Genomic DNA, 22,827 nt, shown 5'->3' on the forward strand with positions numbered 1-22,827 from the left:
TCTGTCATTCCAAGAATGCTGAGTCACTAATATCCTTTCATGCACACAAAATTCCAACCAAATTTACCTACTTCCTTTTCCTTGAACTCAGTATTCTATATTATATCTTTTACCTGGAAAGTATTCATCCATTCATTTTATAAGAATTTACTTAGGAGCCTGCACTCTGCAAGACATTGGGATAGGTGCTGGGGTTGTGAAGGGAGAAATGAAACAGTTTCTGTCCTAAGAGAGCTTATTTTCTATTGGGAGAAAAGAATATGTGCACTGATAAGTAAATGCAAAGTATTTCAAGAAAGAAGATCTTAGTAACACTCTTCTCACTTCCATCTCTTAAAATCACTACTTTCCTACAAGGATCAGCTAAAATGTCTTTTCTTTTTCTGATTTCCATAATTGTTAGTGTTCTTTATTTCCTCTTTTAATGATCATGCAGATACTTACCTTTTTTCATATAGCAGTAGAATGTAAACTCTTTGAGGGTAAGGACTATTTTGCTTTTGCATTTACATCCCCAGGCCCCTTGCCCATAGTAGACTTTAATAGATGCATGGATTAGATTGGGATATTTATCATGAATGCGAAGCTCACTCAAAGAGCTTAAGGGAGATACGATAGCTATCAAAGTATTGGAAGAGTTATCATGTATCAAAGAAGGATTAAAATTTTTCTGCTTTGTTCCAGAAGACAAAACTAGTATGGCTGGGAGGTGAAAAGAAGAAAAATTAGGGTTGAGGTAAAGTAAAACTTCCTAACAATTACAGATTTCCAAAAATGGAATGGGACTCTGTTCACTGGAGGTCATTAAGCAAAATAGAATTCTCCCTTGCATGGCATATGGTGGAAGGCATATTCAAGTATGTGTTCGACTGGATGGTCTCTGAGATCTCTTTTAATTCTGAGATATACTAATTCTGATTTTAAAGAATGGAAGCTCACCCTTAAATCTCATTAAAATATTCAAGCAGTACCCTAGCCAAGGCTTGAAATTCTAGCAGATAAGATTTCTCATGAGTAATCATATTTACAGTATGTTAGCCCTCTCCCAACTCATCTGTCTCTCCTGAAATAATCTTGTCTATATTGTATATAAGACATATTTAAGGCTGCTCATTCATATAAAATTAAAGAATTGGATGGAAAATATTTTAGAATCCCCAAATATATTGAAGTTAAGCTTCTTTTTATTTATCATCCCTCCTTTCCCCCCATTTCTCCCTCCTTCCCTCCCTCTCCCTTTTTCTTCCCCTTCTTCCCCTTCCTTCCTTTCCTTCCTTCCTTCCCTCCTTTCCTTCCTTCCTTCCCTCCTTCCTTCCCTCCTTCCCTCCTTCCTTTTCTTTCCTTCCTCCCTCCCTCCTTCCCTCCCTCCTTCCCTCCTTTCCTTCCTTCCTTTCCTTCCTCCTTCCCTCCTTTCCTCCCTCCCTCCTTCCTTCCTTCCTTCCTTCCTTCCTTCCTTCCTTCCTTCCTTCCTTCCTTCCTTCTTCCTTCCATCCTTCCTTCCTTGCTCCCCTCTTTCCTTTTCTCTCTTTCTTTCTCTCTCTTTTTCTTTTTTTCTTTCCATTCTTTTTAATAAATAAATATTTATTAAGTAGGAGATCCATTTTCAACTTCATTTTACTGAGTCTCCTGGCTTATTCAGCCTTAATCAGCAGAGATAACTTCTTTACTATTAATTTTATTTGAATGAAAGGCATTATTAATATATTTCATATATAGCAGGGATGGAGACATCTTAGAAATCATTTATTCCAACCCTTTGACTTAGAGATGAAGAAACTAAATGCCACAGAAGTTACATAATTCACCAAGGTCACATAGTGACCCAGTGGCACAGTCAAGATTAGAATCCAGGTTTCCTTTCTTCTCATTTTAGAACAAAGCAGGGGATTGAAAAGAAAGCAGTCTCCCTCCTACAGAGGGTATGCAGAATCTGCTACCATTGGTTAATTACTTTATATCTATTCATTTTATTCAGCAAATTAGTTATTCCCATGTTAGTTAATTAACCACTCCTCTCTAGGGACTACACTGAAGCAAACATTCACCCGGAATGGCTTCTATTTCAGACCGTGGCAACTTATGCAAGGAGTTTTATGTAGATTTTATTACAAAGCCTGAAGTCAGCCTCCTGAGCAGATTCAATCCTATTAAGGAGGGGAGACGCCAAGAAAGAGAACCTTTACAGAACCTAGCATGAAATAGACTTCATTGTTAGCTACATTTTAGCTACTGATAATTTGCATTGTATAGTGTTTTACTCAAATTTCTGTTCAAATTGACTGTTCAGCCTACACATGATTTTTGGGGTAATTTTTACCATTAGTCTATGAAATGATAGCTTAAAAAAGCCACTGTAAAACTCAGGACTCCCACTGGGGAAGGTGACAGCTGATAAAGTGAAATACAGGGAAAACAACCAATGCAAACGAAAAAGCAATTTTCATGAATTTCGCCCAACATGAAGGCAGCTAATGGAGGTGCCACCTTGTTGTTAAAGCCACTTGCCTTGTAAACTGTAGATTTCTCCAACGCTGTTCTGCCGTGTGATATGGTGCCAATACGCGCTTCGAGGGAGGGAGATGGACTTGGATAATGTCATTGGTTCAGTCAGACTAGTTTGAAGCTGAAAAACAAAGCAGGCACATCAAGGAAAACATCCAACCATTCACGTGACCAAGCAAATGTTTTCAAACTGCATTATATCAGCTTTGGCGATTTATCTAGATTTTCCTTTTTTTCCAAATGAATAGCTGAAAGAGAACTAGAAAATATTTTCGAGTTTCTAAATGTCATGCCTTCCTTATGATATTTGGGGATACTAGAATCGGCTATGGACTCAATTCAATATAATTAAGCAGTTATTTATGTAAATAAGCACAACCTGCCCCAGGTTATATTCTCCTGATTTGCTCAACTTCACTACATCCAAAAAGCTCCACACCCACCATGTCACACTTCCTTCCTCCTCTTCCTCTTCCTCCCCCTTGTCCCTCTATTTCTGGGAACAATAATTAAATCAACCTTCCCGATCTCAGAGAGAGTGTGTCAGTCAATTGCCCTATGAGTTTACTCAGCATTTATGTGACTTCCCAGACCAAAATACTGATGCCTAGTCATTACTCCCCCACATGTGTTGTCTTCCTTCATTAAAATGTCAACTCCTTGAGGGTGTAGACTGTTTTATTTTGTGTATTTTTATCTTCAGATGCTTGGCACATAGCAAGGGCTTAATAATGTTTTCTTCATTTATTCCTTCATTTGTTTACTAAATGCCTACTATAATGCAAGGCTCAAGAGGCAAATGTGGTTTAGCAAACAGAGAGCTGGATTTGGATTAAGGAAGTAGGAATCCAGAGCTCCTTATACTAAAGAGATTACAGGTTTGATTTTTAAAAAATGTGCAAGGTTCCCTTGCTTGTAGGATTTAGAAATGGAAGGAATATAGAAGATCATCTAGTCTAATCCATTATTTTAAAAATGAAGAAACTGAAATCCAGAGAGATTTAGTGACTTACCAAGGTTCATCTAGAAAGTAAATAGGCCAGAAGTCCAGTTTTCTGTTCTTCTACTCTAAAAGGTAGGGCAGGTTCCCATTACTTACCAAATACCACTTCGCCTCTTTGGTCTGGTCCTCCACAATTTGCTAGCCTCTTCAGCCTTATTCATATGCTTCCTGGCATGCAATCTCTGATACACAACCAAGCCTGACTCTTTGCTCTCCCCTTATTTCAACTTGCCATTTCTGTGACATCTCTCTGGCCTCTAGGTCCTTTTGTAGCCTTTTTCCCATTTCTGGAATAGACTCCAGCTATCTTTTTGCTTATTGAAATCCTTCTTTTCCTTCAGTTCCTAGCTCATCATCATCTCCCTGTAACTTTCTCTGATTCTCCCACATAAATTCCCCCTTTTCAAATATTTCAGAATCACAGGAACTCAGAATTGAAAGGGACCTCTACTCCAAATCGTACCTAAACAAGAATTCTCTTTCTAATATATTTGACAACTGACCATCTAGTCTTCGAAGAACCTTACTGAGAAGAAAGCTACTATCCACCCCCCCCCAAGGTAGCAGTTGTTGTTCAGTCATTTTAGTCATGTCTGACTCTTTGTGACCCCATTTGGGATTTTCTTGGCAAAGATACTGCAGTGGTTTGTCATTTCCTTCTCCAGCTCATTTTACAGATGAGAAAACAGAGGCAAACAAGATTAAGTGACTTGTCCAGGGTCACACAGCTAGTAAGTGTCTGAAGCCAAATTCGATCTCAGCAAGATGAGTCTTTTGGATTCAAGGCCTGGCACTCTATCCACTGTGTCACCTGTTGAGGAGAAAGCTACTATTCATCTCCCAAGGTAATACATTTCATATTTAGCTGACTCTTATTTTTAAGAAGTTTCTCTTATATCACATCTAAATCTACCTCATGGTAACTTTTACTCATTGATCCTTTCTCTGACCTCTAGGGGCAGTCAGAATAAGGTGAAACTCTTACATGATAGCAATCATGTCTCCTTAATTTTTCTCTTGTCCAGTAATAAAATTCCCAGTTCCCTCAACCATTTCTCCTATTTTCTAATATCCTAATGAAATTCTTCCTTCTGGTAACAACTTTCCTTTGCATCTCCCATGGCTCACTCACTGAAACCCAGAGACCAAAACCACCCCAAAGGCTACCTAGCTTCAGCCACACCTCAAGAAGAGTGCTGACTTTATTAAACCTGATAAGCAGGTATTCCAGTCTTTGCCTGAACACTGCACTGTAGCGATGGAGCCCACTACATCATGAATCAGGCCATTTTACTTTTGGATAATGTTAATTCTTAGGAAGTTTGTCACATATCAAACCTAAATTTACCTTTTTAGTACTTTAACTCATTGCTTCTTACTTTGGCCTCTGGAGCTAAGCAGGATAAGTCCAAACTCTCTTCTAGATGGAGCCCTTAAAATACTTGAATGTAACTATCACATTTCCTTAGATTCTGGGGTAAACATCCACGATTCCTCCTATTAATATTCTGCAGTTCATTAATATTCTCCCTGAAATGTAGTACCCAGGCTAAACCGGAACTACTCTGTCATAGTCTAAGGCACTATGAATGATGATAGGGATGCAAAGATGAGAGATGAAATCCTTAAAGAACTTCCATTCTAGAGGGGGAGGTAAGCCAAATACATAAATTATCTGACTATTCCCCAAGAAATATTTTCAGTCTGGAATGATTCTTTTTGGGTATGTCCTAAAAGACTACTTTCTATTTATGGAGTATATTTTGAAGTAAAAAAAAATATTTTCCATTACAGGAGCCTTGGCAGGCTGGTAGACTGGCCATAGGCAGTACAGTTTTCATTGAGTCTTACATATTTAGCTCAAAAAATATTCCATCAGTAATTTCACATTAATTTTTGATATCCCGAACTGGCCATTTAAAATAGGAACTCAGAGACAGAATGACATAGTAGACAACCCTAAACCCAGGAAGATCTAGATTCAATGTAGCAATCTGTACATTCATGGAGCTTATATTCGATCATGGGAGACAAGAACATATATAAGTATATGCAAAATGCATTTACATATATGATCATATATTTATGTATGTGCAACACATATATTGGTTTTATCTCTGATATATACTTGCTATGTGTCCCTGGGCAAATCATTTAGTCAGTTTTCTAAGATTATAAGTTGTAGAGAAGGTCCCAATACACACTGACAGAGGAAATCACTAAACTTGGAAGTTCCATAAACCAATAAAATCTCAAGTTTAGTTTCTGTCCCCTTAGAGGCAGTAAACTTAATTGTTCGACATGCATATTACTATCATACAACTTGAGCCACAGATATTTCCTGACAGGAATATAGACAATATTCAATGGACATACTCGCAACAAAGTGAAATTTTTTTCAGAATAGATATTAGGATCATAGGACATAGGATCATAGATATAGAGCTGGAAGAGAACTTAGAAATCTAACACCCCCTCCCTCATTTTATAGATGAGGAATATGTGGTCCCCAGGGATGAAACGACTTGCCCAAAGTCTCAACTAAATGGCAATCAGCCAATCAGTCAACAAACATGTATTAAACTCTTACCTAATAATGAGCACTGTGTTAGGTACTAGGAAAACAAATATAAAAATGAAAATCCTTATCTCAAGGAGCTGACACTCTAACATGGGGGACAAGTGCATATATAAGTATACGCAAAAGTACAAGTTATACATATGATTATATTTATTCATATATAACACATATATTACTATTTTCATCTCTCATCTGATTGTTCATTACTTATAACTAGCAGATTAATGTTCTGTTTAGAATTATATTGTGTATTTATTGTGTTGTTTCAAAAGAAAGAGATTTGATGAGTATATAGAAACAATGAGTCGAACTAAACCCCTTTCTTTATGCTGAAGTTTTAGATTTTATCAAATTCAGGTCCTTTCAAATCCATCCCTTCTTTCTGGTTTTTAATTTTTATCAAAATCCATATGCTTGCATACTTCAAAAATATTCACTTATTTCCAATTATTTATTTTTCTATTACTAACTATTCAAACCAAAATACTAATCATATTACTAATATTTTCACCTCTCCTCTCTGAGGATCCATAAGTCTAAATTTATTTATTTGAACTTTGAGTTACTGTTGACATGCCCCAAATAACAACGGTTAGAACTCATTATAAGTTTTAAAATTCAATGTTATATCCTTTGCTTATTATTACATTATTCCTACCTATAGAAATAACTGTACCCTATAATGTATTTCTCCTAATACTGTGTTTCAGTGAAACAGTTAATGATGTTAGGCAGAATAAGATTGTATGTCTCTTCAATCCAAACTTTAATTTGTTCTCTGCCAAATCATTAACCTATAGAAAAAAAAATTCAGCATTGAAAATTATCACTCCTCATAATGTCATAAAGAATAGCCAGCATATTGCACTTATTTATGTTTTATATTTTTACATCTAGAATATCATGTAGCAAAAACATACCTAAAATCAACAAAATACAAAGTAGGGCTTTTTAAGGAAAATGTAATGAGATATGGTTAAAAATGTCAACTCAGGTGGATATGAATTCTTATTTATCCCTAAGACCTGTCAGAGAATCTCTGTGCCTATGACCCTAGTGCTCTGACAGGTCTGGAAAATGTTTTAAATGGAAGAGGCACCATAGTCTTGACATCCTGTTGCTCAACAGCAGTGACAGCCAATTGACCTTTAGAACCTGAAGCCAGGGCTGTCCTAAGAAAAAAACAATGACAAAGCTAAGTTTGTTATTGGCAAGTACATTTTCTATTGTCAAGGGAAGAGAATTAGCATCGATATGCCACCTACTAAGTGCCAGGCACTATTCTAAGGGCTTTTTTTTTTCCAAAAATTATCTAGTTTATCTTCACAACAACATTGCAAGGTAGGTGCTATTATTTTCTCCACTTTATAGATGAGGAAATTGAGGCAAACAGAGGTTAAATGACTTGCGCAGGGTCACATAGCTAATAAGGGTGGGAGGCTGGATTTTAATTCAGGCTTTCTTAACTCCAGGTCCAGAATGTGATCCATTGTGCCTGCTACCAGCTGCCTCCCCAGTGCAAAAATGTATATGTTAATAATAGGTATATCTACACATGATACAATTATAATCTCCTAAAATATATTTATTTAGTTGAAAATTTCTTTGTAAGAAATAATGTTTTAACTTATGTGTTAATTTTAATTATTAAGCATTTAAATCTTGAAAATAATGAAGCAAGCTCGGTTTAAAATCTAGCCCTTCTTTCTGCCCCTATAATCTTAGGCAAATCACTTAACTTTTCTGACCTGTTTTTTTAACTGTACAGGGAGGGTGTTCCTAAAATCTGGACACATAGGCAATTGATGGCAACGTGGAGTTATTGCATTGAGTTCACATGAATCTTGCAAAGCGCATCAACCTTTGCATCACAAATGATGGAAATCGTATTGAAGATGTTATTTGTTAATATTGCAATTAAATAAAAATTTCATTCATTTCATTTCTTGAAAATATGCATTTTGCTGATGTGTCCAGACTTTAGGAACACCCTTGTAGAATTGCTAAGGTCCCCTTGAAGTTCTAAATCCTATGATCCTAGAATATTAATCAATCATCCTGATTAATTTTCATTTTCAATGCCAGAAACTGCAGTTTGTTCAATAATATCTCTGTATGAGATGAAGGCAAGATAGGATATAAGAGAATCTTTTCTTTGGAAACTATCTTTCCTTCAAACTTTAAACACTTTATCACTTTTAGCGTGCTTACCTTAATATTCTACGTTTTAAAGTGAGCTCTCTTGGAGTCTTAACTGCTTAGTAGGCTGCATACTAGATGGTATCTGGTGGCTCAGTAGGGTTGGGAGTTAGGATAGACCCGAGTTCAAATCTGGTCACAGATGCTTACTTAAATGTGGGGTTATGGAAAAGTCATTTAACTTCTCTTTGTTTCAGTTTCCCCATCTATAAAATGGGGGTAATAATAATATTTGCCTTCTAGAGTTGTGAGGATTAAATAAGATATTTCTACATGGAATATAGTAGAATATAGTATAGTTGGTTATAGTATAGTAGAATATAGTATAGTTGGTTACTATTACAATTTTCAGGCCATTTTTCTAACTTCATGGTGTGAATTGCTTTTTCTTTCTTTCCAGGGATCAGTGCCCTAATTATGGACACTTGATCTCAGGAAAAAAAATATGAAAAACATACTTAAGCATATTAGCGTTTTAAAGATTAAAAATAATGGTGGCGTGTAGAGGAGAAAGGATCTGAGGAAGGAGGACCTAACAGGTTTCCTGAGAATTGCTGAAACAAAACCCTATACTCTATTTTCATATAAGAAGGCAGACCCTGCCTCAATAATCTCTTTTAAAAGTTCATTTTAAAGAGAAAAGGACAAACAGAAGAAAATAAATGATGAAGATAAAAGCAGCTAAAATGCCATTTTACATATTTTCTCAAAATCCCAAATACATATTTCTAATATTTCCTTCGTTATTTTCAAAAATGACATGGAAATTACACTCAGGAAGAAAGAAAACCATATTTATTTACAATAACAGATAGAGGAACCATGAAATTCCCAATTTTACAATCCCAGTGGCATAGGAGGTACAGGCTTAAAATAAAAACACAGATCTTTAATTAATGCCAGCAATACCAATTATTAGCACTAATTAGTCCACAGAGCTATTCTTCTTACCATGCTAATCACAATCCTGCCTATATGGTATTCTTTTCTTTCTTTTAAAATTAGCGGAATCTTTTCTCTGTATAATTTGTAATCAGTGGTTAAACTGATTTTTCCCATGGGATAATACTAGAGACCTCTGTATGCATTTCACTACAATTCTCTTTCATTTTATTCCTTCTTCATTTCATTGTGCCATTTTTTTTCAGAGAAATATTGTCCTTCCCCATGTCCATTTACATGTCTCCCCTCCCCCCCAACCTTCACCTCCCCCCGCAACACAGTGGTTCCTTTCTTTCATTGCTATTTGATCATTAAGCAGTAACTGGAGACCATTTGCTTTTTTTTTGCCTTTTTACATTTTAAAGGCTTTTGACTATTTCTCCTGCAAAAAACTATTCCAAAACTTCCCCCTTTGTTTCTCAATTTTTCAACTTCTTCAGCCTCTTGGTCATTTAAAATCTTAGACTGCCCTTTACGCCTTCATCGCTTCCTACTTCTTTTCTCTTAACTTCCAAACAAATTCATAGAGATAGGAAAGGTACCTACATTATAGCCTATCAAGGACAGCCTTAGGAACAAATTTGGGGAAACATTTGTCTTGGAGTCAGAGGACCTAAATTTGAGACCAATCTACAACATTTACTACCTATATGATCCTGTGCAAGTCATTTCATTTCTCTTAGACTTAGTTTCCTCAACTTAAAATGGGGATAATAATTTTACTGTCTACCTCAAAGGATTATATGAGTTGTGATTATTAAGCAATTAATATTGTTAAATTTTAAAATGGTTATTGTATTTAATACAATACTTGTTTGTATTATGCTTCATAAGACATAAAGTGCTATATTCATGTGGATTTAGGAGACAGAATGGAAGCAGGAAAGAATGAATAATTTGGAGTTATAGAAGCTTAATTCAAATTTTGCTTTGACAGTTTCTACCTATGTGACCCCAGACAAGTCAGTTTAGCTCTCTATTATATCTCTTATTGTAAAATAAGGAGGCTGACTCAAATGACTTCTACATTCTCTTTTACCTCCAGAGATGTGATCAAATGAACACTGTCTGACTGACATCACCTTCCTCAGTCTCCTCTCTATTCTGACTAGAAGGCTGGAAGGTAGAGTACCAAACTTTTCCCAATGCCTTCTTTTATAGAGGACAGAAAGTGGACTTTTTGGCTCACTCTACTCTGCATTTGCTGATCTTCCTGGTTTCAACTCCATGGAACAAGATGACAGTACCCCCTGGTCTACCCCCATCCCATTCAGCTTCTCTCCTGCTTCCTTTTGTATATTGTCTTTTCCCATTACATTGTAAGCTCCTTGAGGGGCAGGACTGTCTTTCTTTTTATTCATTGTATCTCCAGCCCTTAGCATAGTTCCTGGCACATAGTAGGTGCTTAATAAATATTTGTTGGATTGGATTATATCTAATTGTATTATGACTATCTCCTTATATTTTTCAATGAGGTTCAGATAAAAATTATCACTATCTTATTATTATTCTCTATGAATGAATTTTATGAATTCTCTATGAATGAATACAATTATATAATAACTACTTTTTGTACTTTAATAAAAGGAAGATGAAAGCCCCCTTTCTTGTTGGCTCACTGAAAGCATCCTTTGTGTAATGCATGTCAAGCAGTGTTAAGACCCTTTTATGATATTTTTGGAAATATTATCTTAGTTGATATTCAAAACAACCCTGCAAGGTACATGGTTTTATTACTCCTCTTTTATAGTTGAGGAAATTCAGGCAAACAAGTTAGGTGACTTACCCAGGGTCACACAACTAATAAGTATCTGAGGCTGGATTTGAACTCAGGTCTTCCTGACTCCAGGCTTAGGGCTCTATCCACTTCACCACTAACCATCTCTGATATAACTTCAGGACCAGAAAGAGCAGCAAGCATGTTTCCATATGATTTTGTTTTTCTCTCTTAGGTCCCTATATTGTGAAAGCGTTTCTTACACATAATTTGAAGATTGAGTATTTGGTATGGTTACATCTGTTATAAGTTATTGCTAAGTTATTATGGACCAATATTAGGTCTTGGAAATTCTGTGTGACAATTCAGTCTGTGATAATGGTCTTGTTTCAGTGCAAGTTTATCAGCTGAATTCTGCAGGATATCTTGAGGAATGTGTAAGTATGAGGACAGTGAATCCATGGAAGATAGCATATTTTTGATGAACAAATATACCTATTAGACCATATCTTGTTAGGTATTCTGTAGGTATTAAATTTTTCAGCCTCTATCAATGTATTGCCCAGTTTCTATGGTTTCCTTGCCTTATGTATTGGTTACTGAGTCTAGGGACCTTAAAAATAACCTCTTTCTAATTTCTGGAGGCAATATCCTGGTCTTGAGTTGCCATCATAAGCCTCCCTTTTTCCACAAACAAATTTAGTTATTTGTCTGATGCTTCTTGGTTGACGTATAGTTGGATAGATTCATGAAGATGCGAATCATGAAGGACTTCTGAATCCATTTTTAGCTGAGTACTTTCATAGACGCCTTTTAGAATTAAGCCAATTTTGGTAATTTAAGTGTCAAAACTACCTTACCCTATGTTAGCCTGTAAACCATAACTAGGCAAGAACATATTCCCATCATTCAATCATTCATGGACCATCAGATGGCATAAATGTCTTTGATGATTATTTGATGACATGACGTGACGCTAAATGGAGACATATTCCAATCAGATATAGTATTTCATTACAGGACTTCTGGGTCTTATATGAACAAATTGGAATAGCTGGAATGGGAAATTTTCCAGAAATCAGAGTATGTGGCTTTCTGGCATATCACTGTGAAGGAGAGAGGTCTCGGTTTTGGCCAGGGCTTCTCTGCTCCCTTCCCCCCACTCCACCCTGGCCCCTTTAGCACTTTATGATGTTCGATGGTCTCGAGGATGTTGGAATTGCCATCTTCCCATTAGTGTCATAAATGGCATCTCCAGATTAGCTGTCAGCAATCTTTGCACTATCAGGAACCAAGGGCAGACTGGATGTAAATCCATTATGATTAAAAAGATCATCTTGAAAACCTCAGAAATAAAAGGAAAGGCATTCCAGCAACCAAGACATATGAGTTACTCATTTGCCATATGTGCTTCCTATGTCTGAGCCCACTTTGTCCTGGCCACCATACATATTGGTGACAGAATATGTGACAGACATATTCAGGATGTTTTGTAGCTACCATGTTTACTGTACCCTTAGTAAATAATCCTTTCTTAAAAATCTCCTTGAGTCTGGCTAAGTAACTTGATTGTCACTTGAAAATATTGAAGAGAAACGCATGGGATTTTTTTGAGCCAATTGCATTAGAAAATCATTCCTGAAATCAGAAGTACCCCTAGAACCCTGAGGGGTTGATATAGCCAGTCTACTTCTGAGAATCTGATGCTGTAATGGGAATGGGACTTGGAATAAGGATTCTCAGTGTTTATGTGATCTTCAATTCCATTGAACAAATGCAATGGCATGAATCAGTTATTAGCCTGTTGCACTGATTGGTGAAGTAAAGTCCATTTGTTCCAAAAAGTTTCGTAGGTTTTGGGTTGATTTATCATGTGTTCTATGAATAGCTATCAAGTCTCTTCCTCCTTTTTGGTGAGGGGGTGTTAATCTTTCTATAATTTTGTACAGTTATAAGATGATGAGTTTTCCATGTGGTCAAATATTCTTGTATTCTTATACTTGGGTCTATTTTATGGATTTTCAGTATATGGTAAGCCGTGTTGGTAGAACTGTGTCAAACACTTTGAAGTAGTAAACAAAGGCTGTATATATGTTATAGCATTTTCAAACAGCTTGTTCAATAATTACTGCATAAATAACAAATTGTTCTTTAGACTTCTGGGCCTTTTTGGTATGCACTTTTTGCTTTTCAATGAATCAATTGTTTTTTTTCTTAGACAGTTGTAGAATTTTTAGTGATATAAGCAGTGAATGATTTCTATAAAGTTCACATGAGAAATATGGTTTTGGGGATCACTGGACTTCCCCAAATTGTGAGAAATGCAGTTTTGGGGATCACTGGACTTCCTAGGCAGGGCCAAAGTCCTGAGGAAGAACCCTGTGATAATCCCTAAGGAAGGCTGTGCAGACCACAGGACTCCCCGAGGAAGACCAAGTGGTAGCCTCCTTTAATCTGTGGGGATCCCAGGGCCTCCTAGGGGTCAGACCCTAAGAAGGACCCAAGTGATGTCCCCTTAAGAAGGCTGTGCAGACCACAGGGTTCCCCAGGAAAATCCCAAGTGGTCACCCTCTTAACACCACAGTGAGGATCACAGTACTCCCCAAGGCAGGATCAGGAAGTAAGCCCAAGATGAGCTTCTGCTGCTCATTGCTTTCCTTTCTGTAACCTTAGGAAGATCCGTGTGATTTGCCCATTCTCACCCAAAGAACTCAGGACTAGAGTGGGCAGAGGAAGGCATTTATTACACTCCTCAAGAGAGCGGGTATAGTGCTCACTGGAACACTCACACTGATACAGCTGCGGGGGGGGTGGGGGGGAACCATTCCCTCCACTCCTGCTAGAGTTATGGTTAGTTTACATTCTTCACTTTTTACATAGTTTTCCTAGGTTATACAGTTTATATAGGTAGGATAATAAAGATACAGAAGCAGAAGTGAAGTTAATTAGATTTTCCTTGTCTGAGTTTAGGATTAATCTACATTCTTTACTTCCCCTACCTTCCCCCCTTAACATATGCAAATTAGTAGGCCTGGCCTCTTGACCAAGACCAGACCCTAAATAAGCTTGAACTGGTTCAACTGGTTTGGCCTCTCTAGTTCCCCTGACTGCCTTCTCAAAAAGCATGCGCATGCGTACAAGCCTCTGACCTTTCACCTGACTGACCTTGAGGCCTGGTTTCTGCTAAAGGTAGGGTGAGGAAGGGGGGCGGGGCGGAGTATACCTTCAGTTCTGTGGAAACAAAACTCTTCTTCCCATTTCTTACAGTTCACAAACACAAAGTGTGCCTTTATTTGAAGGGGTCATTGATGTTAATCTTTTGGTAATAAATAAATGATTCTATTAAGAAAATTGGGATCAATATTGCATCTGAGAAGAAGCTGGTCAAGTGCTTTGCTAATAATTCATATTTCATTGAGGAATATTTTAAACGTCTTATCTGTTCCTGACACTTTTCAGTTTTTCAGAGAAATCTGAGCTACATTCACTTCCCTTGAGGTGACTTAATTTATCTCTCAACATTCTTCATTATATTAACTGTGCATTTCCTGTCCTCATTTGCTCCAACTCCTATTTTTGTTGTATTGGTTTCTTGCAACCATATATTTGACCAGAAGTTTTCCACACCCTCATCCTTCCAAAGTTCTTTCTCACCTCTGATTTCTTAGCAATGGCTTTATAGTATATTTTTTGATTTATGATGAATCCTTTATTTTATTCTTTATTTCATCTCTGTTAATTGACTCTTTGACCTTTTAATTGATTATTAAAGGGATCTAGGATTACTGGTTTGCTTTTGATTTCTGCATTCCTTTCCACATATTTCTTTTTTGTTGCTTTTAATTGGGCAATATGTCACTCCAAGTTTAAACTGCATTTTCCAACTAGGTAATGATGTAGTCTTCCAATGCGTCTCCATACTATATTCTTCAAGAGCTCTCTAATGTCTCTTCAATCAAGGTGGTTTCTTTACCTGTCCTGAGAGATATTGTTTAATAACTCTTATCTTTCTTCCTGTTTGTTACTATAGCAACATCTGCCATATGTACTACTATGTGCAGGCCTGGGATTATTTTTATAATTTTAATCAAATACTGACACATTTGTTCATGATCATTACAGAAATCTTTTTATTATAATTTCTTTGGTTTCATATAATTGGTTTGCTAACTGGAAGTATGCTGTCAAACTCAGAAGAGGCCTTTTAGAATTCTAGTCTAAGTATGCCCATTTCCTTTTCAAAATCATTTGAAATATTGGTGCTATTTTTGTCATCTCTTTCATTATCATCTCTGAATTTTACATAATGTGAAAATTCTCAATGACCTCCTGGCTTTCAACTTTTCCTTCAAATTTTAATAACTCCTCAATGTTGTCTCTTATTTCTTATCTAATTTAAGCTTAGAGATGTATGTTTGATTAAACTGAGATTGCTAACCCCTTAAAGTTGCTTTCCTTAGAATAGCAGATCAAAGAACCTGTATTGGCAGGCTTCTGTGTGCTGGTTGTTGTTGGTTTTACACAGCCACAGTAGCTGCTAGCAAGATTGTTGTTACAGAGGGAGCACCAAGGGGGGTAATATGATCATAGAGTTAGAGCTAGAAGGGGCATTACTGGCCATCTAGTTCAATTTTCTCTTTTTTTGGGGGGGGGGAGGTGGGCGGTGTTGAGGAAACAGGTCCAGAAAGTTTAAGTGACTTGCCTAAAGTAAAAACAATAGTAAGTGGCAGAGGTGGGATTTGAATCCAGGTCTTCTGATTCTAAATCTAAAGATCTTTCCATGACGCATGATAGTTCTTTTTGGTATAACTTAGTCCTTGATAATACAGATGTTGCACCTTCTGTGAACAATATTGTTTTTGGACATAATAGTATAGCTGAACTCTTTTTTCACTCTCTGAAAATAGCAGTTTACCTGGAAGGTACAGGATGGACCAGTATTTATTTCCAGGAAGGAAAATGGAAAACCTTGGCTATGTCAAGATATAGCATCAAGTATAACAGACAAAAAAAGAATTTTTCTTTTCTAGGGCAATGCCATTAACATGTCTCATAGCTCTCAGCTTGATTGAATGAGAGGTATGTCATCTGAATGCCAGATCTTTTGATATGCATGCTTTGATTTGTACCATTATATAGGAGGGACCTAAAGCCCTTTTGGGGCTGAGCCAAGTGTCTGTCTCACTGTAAGTTATTTCTAGTCTCAGACTTATTATAAAAGAAACCCCAAAGAAAAGAGAAAAAAAAACCTGAACTGAGATTTAAAGGGCTTCAATAAAGAAACTGAGCATAACATATTTGTTCTTTGCAGCTCCCAAGGCCTGGTATGATTATTTAGTTTGGAAAGGAAGAAAAAAAAAAGGGAAGGATACAGGGAGAAAGGTAGGAAGGAAGGAAGAAGAAAAGAAACTTTACCTTTGTAAGGACAATGGAATTAATATGTGAGGTCTATTATAGAATTTTATACTTAAGAAGCAGCATTTGAAATTTTTGGCTTAAAAGGAGTCTGAAAGCCTCCCCCTTCCTTTTTCATTTCATTTGTAAATATGTTTTAGATCAGGAGTCCTTTTGGGACAAAGATCATGACTATACTTTCTCTCGTATTCTGCAATGACAAGAGAAACACACACACACACACACACACACACACACACACACACACACAAAATAAGACTTCATTAATCCTGGGCAAAATGTTCAAGTAATTGAAATCTATTTTACTTACTTCATACTTATGACTTCTTGCCTCCCAAAACTTACCTCCAAATCCTATTTTACTATTCTACCCTTTGGCAATTTAATAAATACTTCATAGAAATCAGATCACGTCAAGCATTATTGAATTTATTACTGTATGTAATATTTTAAACATCATAAATGAGTAAAGATAACAGATTTGCTGAGTTGCAAGGACACTAAGAAGCTGTCTTCTAAGGACTGTTGTCTGAAGCATGAATCCTTTATGTCAGGTTCCCTATTAGTTGTCAACCAACATCACCATGAATTTCTTTAGTAATGGGTATACTCGCTACCAATGAGGGAGCTCATTCCATTTTGAGCAGACAACTCAGATTGAGCCAAAAATCTGTCTCCTTATAATGTCCTTGTTTATCCTTGTTCTACCCTGGGAACCAAGTGTAATAAAACTAATTTATCTCTTAAAAGACAATCCAAATATTTTAAGACTGCAATAATGGGTGGCAATAAAATACAGTGGAATGACCATGGTATTAAAAGTCAAAGAGCCTGAATTCAAATCTTGGTTTTGCCACTTACTATCTGTTTGTCCCTGGACAAGTCATTTAACCTATTTGTATCTCATTTTCCTCATCTGTAAAATGAGGACTCAACAATCTCCTGAGGTCCCTTCTGGACTTAAATCAATCAACCTATGATGCTACATCATAGTTCAATTAATGAAGGCTACTTTTCAAGCTACTGTTTCCTACTGCAAGCATCTCACTTTATAATTTACCATTTCCATGAACTAAAATGTGGATAGGTAGCTGCAGTGTTACCAAAAAACTCATTGTGTTATGAACATAAGACCAAAGAAATTGGCCATTGCTTTTATTTGACTATAAAAGCATTCTGCTAGTTGGTAACAATTTTCCAATTCAATCTCCAAATATTAGATGAAATATATGAATAAATTGAGGATGGCAATGAATAATGCAATTAGAGATCAACTTTGCAAACTGTGCTAAAAATAAAAATTTATTTGGCTTTTGGGATCCACATAGCCCACTTAAGTGGAAAATGAGGCAAATTGCATTATATACTACCTTTAATATAAGTAGGTAATGAAGATAGGTAATTTGGCAATGGGATAAAGCAATTATTATCAAGATGGTTCTAATCTTTATTCAGAAAAGAACAGTAAGCTTTGATTGATCACTTAATCTCTCTTTTCTCAGTCTCTGGATAAAGATATATTACTTGTTTCTTAAAGTATTTTGGAATTTTGATTCACCAGCACTGTGAGTATAGAAATTGGATGTTATTGTTTTGGGGAGCTCGATATAGATTGCTTTATTTAGTCAATATTTTTCAATGAAAGATTAAAATATTTCCATGACATATAGGTAGAAAAATTTTAAAGGGGTAAATAAACATCTATAATTGTATATCGTGTAGCATATTCAAAATTGGCTTTATTCAAAAAGTACTTATTATGTATAGCAAACATTGTTGTAGGCCCTATAGGAAATGAAAATTCAGTATAGTGCTTATATCAGTGATGCCTTTGGAAAGGTATCATATATCTCTATTTGGATTTTACCCAGAAGCCTCTGGAAATGAGTATGCTGGATGTCTCAGTATTTGAGTACCAATTTCTCACCTTTATGCATCCTGGCCACAGTATATCAAATTGAAACTTAACTTAAAACATTAAAAGGGGGAAAGCACTAACAAACCATACATGGTTTATAACGCATATTATTATACATATCATATATCATGTATAATATATTATTTGATATATTATAAACATATATGTATATATGTATAACATAATATATAATATTGTAACATGCATCGATGTATAATGCCCCAAACTGTGGACTCAGAGTATGAAGACCTAGGTTAAAGGATCATAACTGAAACTTACTAGACAACTCAATACATTTCTGTGAGTCGTTGTTGTTCGGTAATTTCAGTCACGTTCAACTCTTTGTGACTCCGGTTGGGGTTTTCTTGGCAAAGATACTGGAGTAGTTTGCCGTTTCCTTCTACAACTCATTTTACAGATGAGGAGCTGAAACAAACTGGGTAAAGTGATTTGCCCAGGGATGGCTAGTATGTGTCTGAGGCCACATTTAAATTCAGGAAGATTAGTCTTCCTGACTTTAGGCCCAGCAATCTATCCGCTGCCCCACCTAGCTGCCTAAGTATGAGTTCCTTTATATGTAGTGTGGGGATGGTAATATTTAGCTTATCTATATCACAGCAGTTACGATGAAAATACTTAGCAAAAATTAAAGTACTACAAAATTTGAACAATTCATTGATAATAATCCCTCAATAAGTAGTTATTGAGTTAGTTAATATCTTGTAACAGGCAAATGTGCTTATTCAATTTAATTAAGTTTAACCTAACATCTCAGAAAACCCTGCAGGAACCACTCATTATAAGTTATGGTCCATGCATTATATATCTGTTCCAATCAGAGTCCTCTGCTGGCATGAACACCTTCTTAGAAGGTTACTATCTTCCTGCTGGCATGAGCCTTACAACTGTAGCATAATGAGCCAAACAAGCATCACTTTGCAGGTTATGGCTCTTTCTACTTTTATATGCTCCCTATAGGCAACTTCAGTCTGGGAGAGAGGAGGTGCCATTTGATATGGTTATTGGGAGCCCCACAGATCAGCCACTTTGCTTTTTATTTTATTGGAACACTCTGGACAGGAAGTGTCCCTTCTCCAAGGGTCTCTTCCTCTTTTTTTTTTTTCACAGAGATTGATGAGGTGACCAATTTGCTCTCATTAGATACTATTTTGTAAAAGTTAAATGATCTAAAGTTCTGAGATGTGAAAGGTTACTACCTTCACATCTCAGGTGAAGATCTACTAGAGGATTTGTTCCTGGTGACCTTCTTACAATTTTCCAAAAGCAAGAGATCAGATCTCGGAATTGTTGCAGTAGTTGAGAAAGCTACATTAAAATCTGACACAGCTGAAGGCACACTAGGAACCTACCATGTAAAATGAGAGAAGATATTTTCGGGTAAAATTCTTAAATATGATTAAAGCTACTTATAAACAAGGGTTTATGGTATTGAGAAGAACTACTGTAGGAGTTTATTACAGACAAAACCAATGTACATGCAATAATCTGAGACTGAGAAAAGATGGTTTTTTAAAGCCATTCCTTCAGATTACAAGAGGTTTTTTTTTGTTTTTAACTGTTATGTTATATTATGCTGCTGAGTTATCTTTGAATTATGGACCAGCTTAGGTAAATTTTGAGGTTTATGACTAGGCAGGTTATAGACTGATGAATTTGTTAAGCACAAAAACTTTTGAAGATAATCTAGTGAGTTGTAGAATGGTACCTGTACCATTGGTAGAGGGAATATCCTTGTCAATCATATCACTAATTTTTGGTTAATTCAGGTCAACATAAAAAAAAAGGGAAGAAAGAAGGAGAAAGAAAGGAGGGAAAGAAGAAAGAAAGGGAAGTATTGGACTGTGGTGGTAAAAGTTCTGGATTTGGAGTTAGTGGATCTAGCTTCAAATTCCAACTTTTGCCACGTATTACCCAGGTAACCTTGGGTAAGTTGCTTAACTTTCCTGGGCCTCATTTTCTTCATATGTAAAATAAAGCACTTCAATCATTATCAACTCTAGATCCTATCCTAAATTCTTCCAAAGGTAAGGGACTGGGCAAAGAGAAGAGCAGTATACAAGGGTTACTCCTATAAATAAGGCATATGACTAAACATCATGGATGAAAGTGAAAGTAGGCACAATAAAACTGAAAATAAAAGCTTTTTCTCCCACTGTCATGACCTACTTTGAACATTACTGATTTCCCATGCTGTAATACTTAGTGTGCAGATCTATTGAAAGGCAATCTCTTATTTGAATGGATTTAGAATCCTATCAATTATGGGAACAAACTCTGCTTTGTAATGCTAGGGTGGCTGAACATTAATTCCAGTGGACAGTACTGTGAATAAATAATAGGGCAGTCATGAATAATCAGTGGGAGACTGGTTTAATGGCCAGGGCTTAACTGTTAATTTTTTTTCATTATCTACCTCTCTGAATACACCATAAATGAAGTGTTAAGACATATCACTCCCTCCTGGGTAAATGGGTTTTTGGTGAGCATTTTTTTCTTTATGCAGCCAGTGAATTTTTCACTGCTGGACAGCAGTAAGAATCTTAAACTCAATGAGATCTGATCACACCAAACATGATGTGAATAATCAGCTCCTTGTTTATTAAATGGTGATGAGCTTGTAATAGTTACAATGCTTGTTAAAGATACAAACATAGACTCCTTGAGGATAGCCTGAGGGAATTACACATCTTGAATTCTGAGATGCTTTTGCAATCAAGTCTGCCCAGTGGAAAATCAACTACTTAAATGCAAGGCACAGAGTAACAAATTATTACCTTTGTTACCTTCACCATTTCTTAGTTATACATAGTTATGATGAACAAAACATTAGTAATTGTGTATAAAATTCCAAATAAAATATGTAACATCACTGAAATTACTAATCAAGACTGGACTAATGGACCCCTAAGTCTTGTCTTCTCTAGCCTAAAAAACACAAAATTCTTCAATTAATCTTTATAAGGGCATAAATTCAAGGCCCTTCATTAGCCTCATCAACTTGTCTTGGATGTTCTTTAGGTTATCAATGTGCTTCTTTAAAATAGTAACCAGAACTGAAAACCCCATTTCAGATTTTGTGGGTTCTAGGAAGAACATAGTGGGACTCTCACCTCCCTAGTCTTACTTTCACACACACACACACACACACACACACACACACACACACACACACACACACATATGAGGAAAGACTGATTTAGCTTTGGGGGCTGATTTATCACACTTTATATTCCTCACATGTTTTTCAGATCATGTCCTAGCTAGTCCAACTTCCCCAATGTTGTGCTTGGGAAGTCCTTTTTTTTGAAGCTACACTTAGTGCTTTATATTTCCTTGTTAATTTCCCTCTTCTTAGATTTGGTTCAATATCATAAATGTCAAGATCCTCATTGATTCTGACTGTCATCCAACATGCTAGCTATCCCTCTCAGGATTGCATTATCTTAAATTTTTATTAGTACCCCATCTATGCCTTTAGTGGAGCCACTGATAAAAAATGTTAAATATTTAAACATAGTACAAAGCTAAGCACAGAGAGGCACTAGGGCACTCTATTGGAGAACTCCAAAACTGACATTGATTTATTTATGACTGCTCTTTTGGTCTGGTCACTCACACAGTTCTGAATCCATCTAACTATCTACTGTTCTCTAGCCTACTTCTGTCTATTTGTCCACAAGATGAGCACAGGAAAAACTCTCAGATATTTGGCAAAAATCTGGGTAAACTGTGCCTTGATCTACCAGTTCAATAATTCTGGCCAAAAACAGAAATTAAGTTAATCTAGTGTGACTTTTTCTTAATAAAGCTATCCAGCCTCTTTGTGAACACCAGTTTCTTTGCAAAATATTTCTTAATGATTCTTATAGTAATTTGTCCTAGAATTTTTCTGGGATTCAAAACCAACCTCACTGTTTTAGAGTTCCTATGGAGTGTGATGAGGTCATCAGTTTGAATCTAGCTGTTTACAACCTATGTTACACTAAGCAATCTACTTCTTCCTCTCTAAGTCTAGATTTCCTTTCCTATGAAATGGAGTTGAAGTAGAGAATTTCTATGGATCTTTGCAACTCTATATCCCATGATTCTAGGAGCTTTTAAAAGAACTTCCTTGTTGGAGTTAATACTTCTTTCAAGTAACATCTTGGACTCAATTCACTAAGAAGGAGTTTTTTTTAATTGTTTGGCTTCTTCTGAAACTTTGAAAAGCAAATAAGAAATTTCTATGACTGTAATTTGACTCTGTCACAAGAAACATACACTTATAAATATCTATCTATCTATTTGTATCTTATATTGATATGTAATCATTCTGACAGTATATACATATACAATACACATACATATAGGTGCAATACATACAGACAGACACAGACAGACAGACAGACAGACAGACACACACACACACACACACACACACACACACACACTAGTTAATGCAAAGTCAAACCTGGAACGACTATCTCCTGGCCTCCCAGGCTATCACTTTTTTTCAATATATGGTTCTCGCATATATTACCTTCTTAAAG

The 22,827-nt window shown here is 36.2% G+C and overlaps 1 protein-coding gene across 1 annotated transcript in view; it reads right to left on the reverse strand.

Annotated features, from left to right (window-relative positions):
* Positions 1–2,491: 2,491 nt before the first annotated feature.
* DOK6 (docking protein 6) overlaps positions 2,492–22,827 on the reverse strand; it is a 150,930-nt gene continuing 130,594 nt past the window's right edge. Inside the window, exon 4 of the mRNA XM_036743226.1 lies at positions 2,492–2,623. Within this exon, the coding sequence (XP_036599121.1) occupies positions 2,492–2,623 (132 nt within the window). The remainder of the gene's footprint in view (positions 2,624–22,827) is intronic.

This window comes from Trichosurus vulpecula, chromosome 1, assembly GCF_011100635.1.
Source record: "Trichosurus vulpecula isolate mTriVul1 chromosome 1, mTriVul1.pri, whole genome shotgun sequence".
Taxonomy (NCBI): domain Eukaryota; kingdom Metazoa; phylum Chordata; class Mammalia; order Diprotodontia; family Phalangeridae; genus Trichosurus; species Trichosurus vulpecula.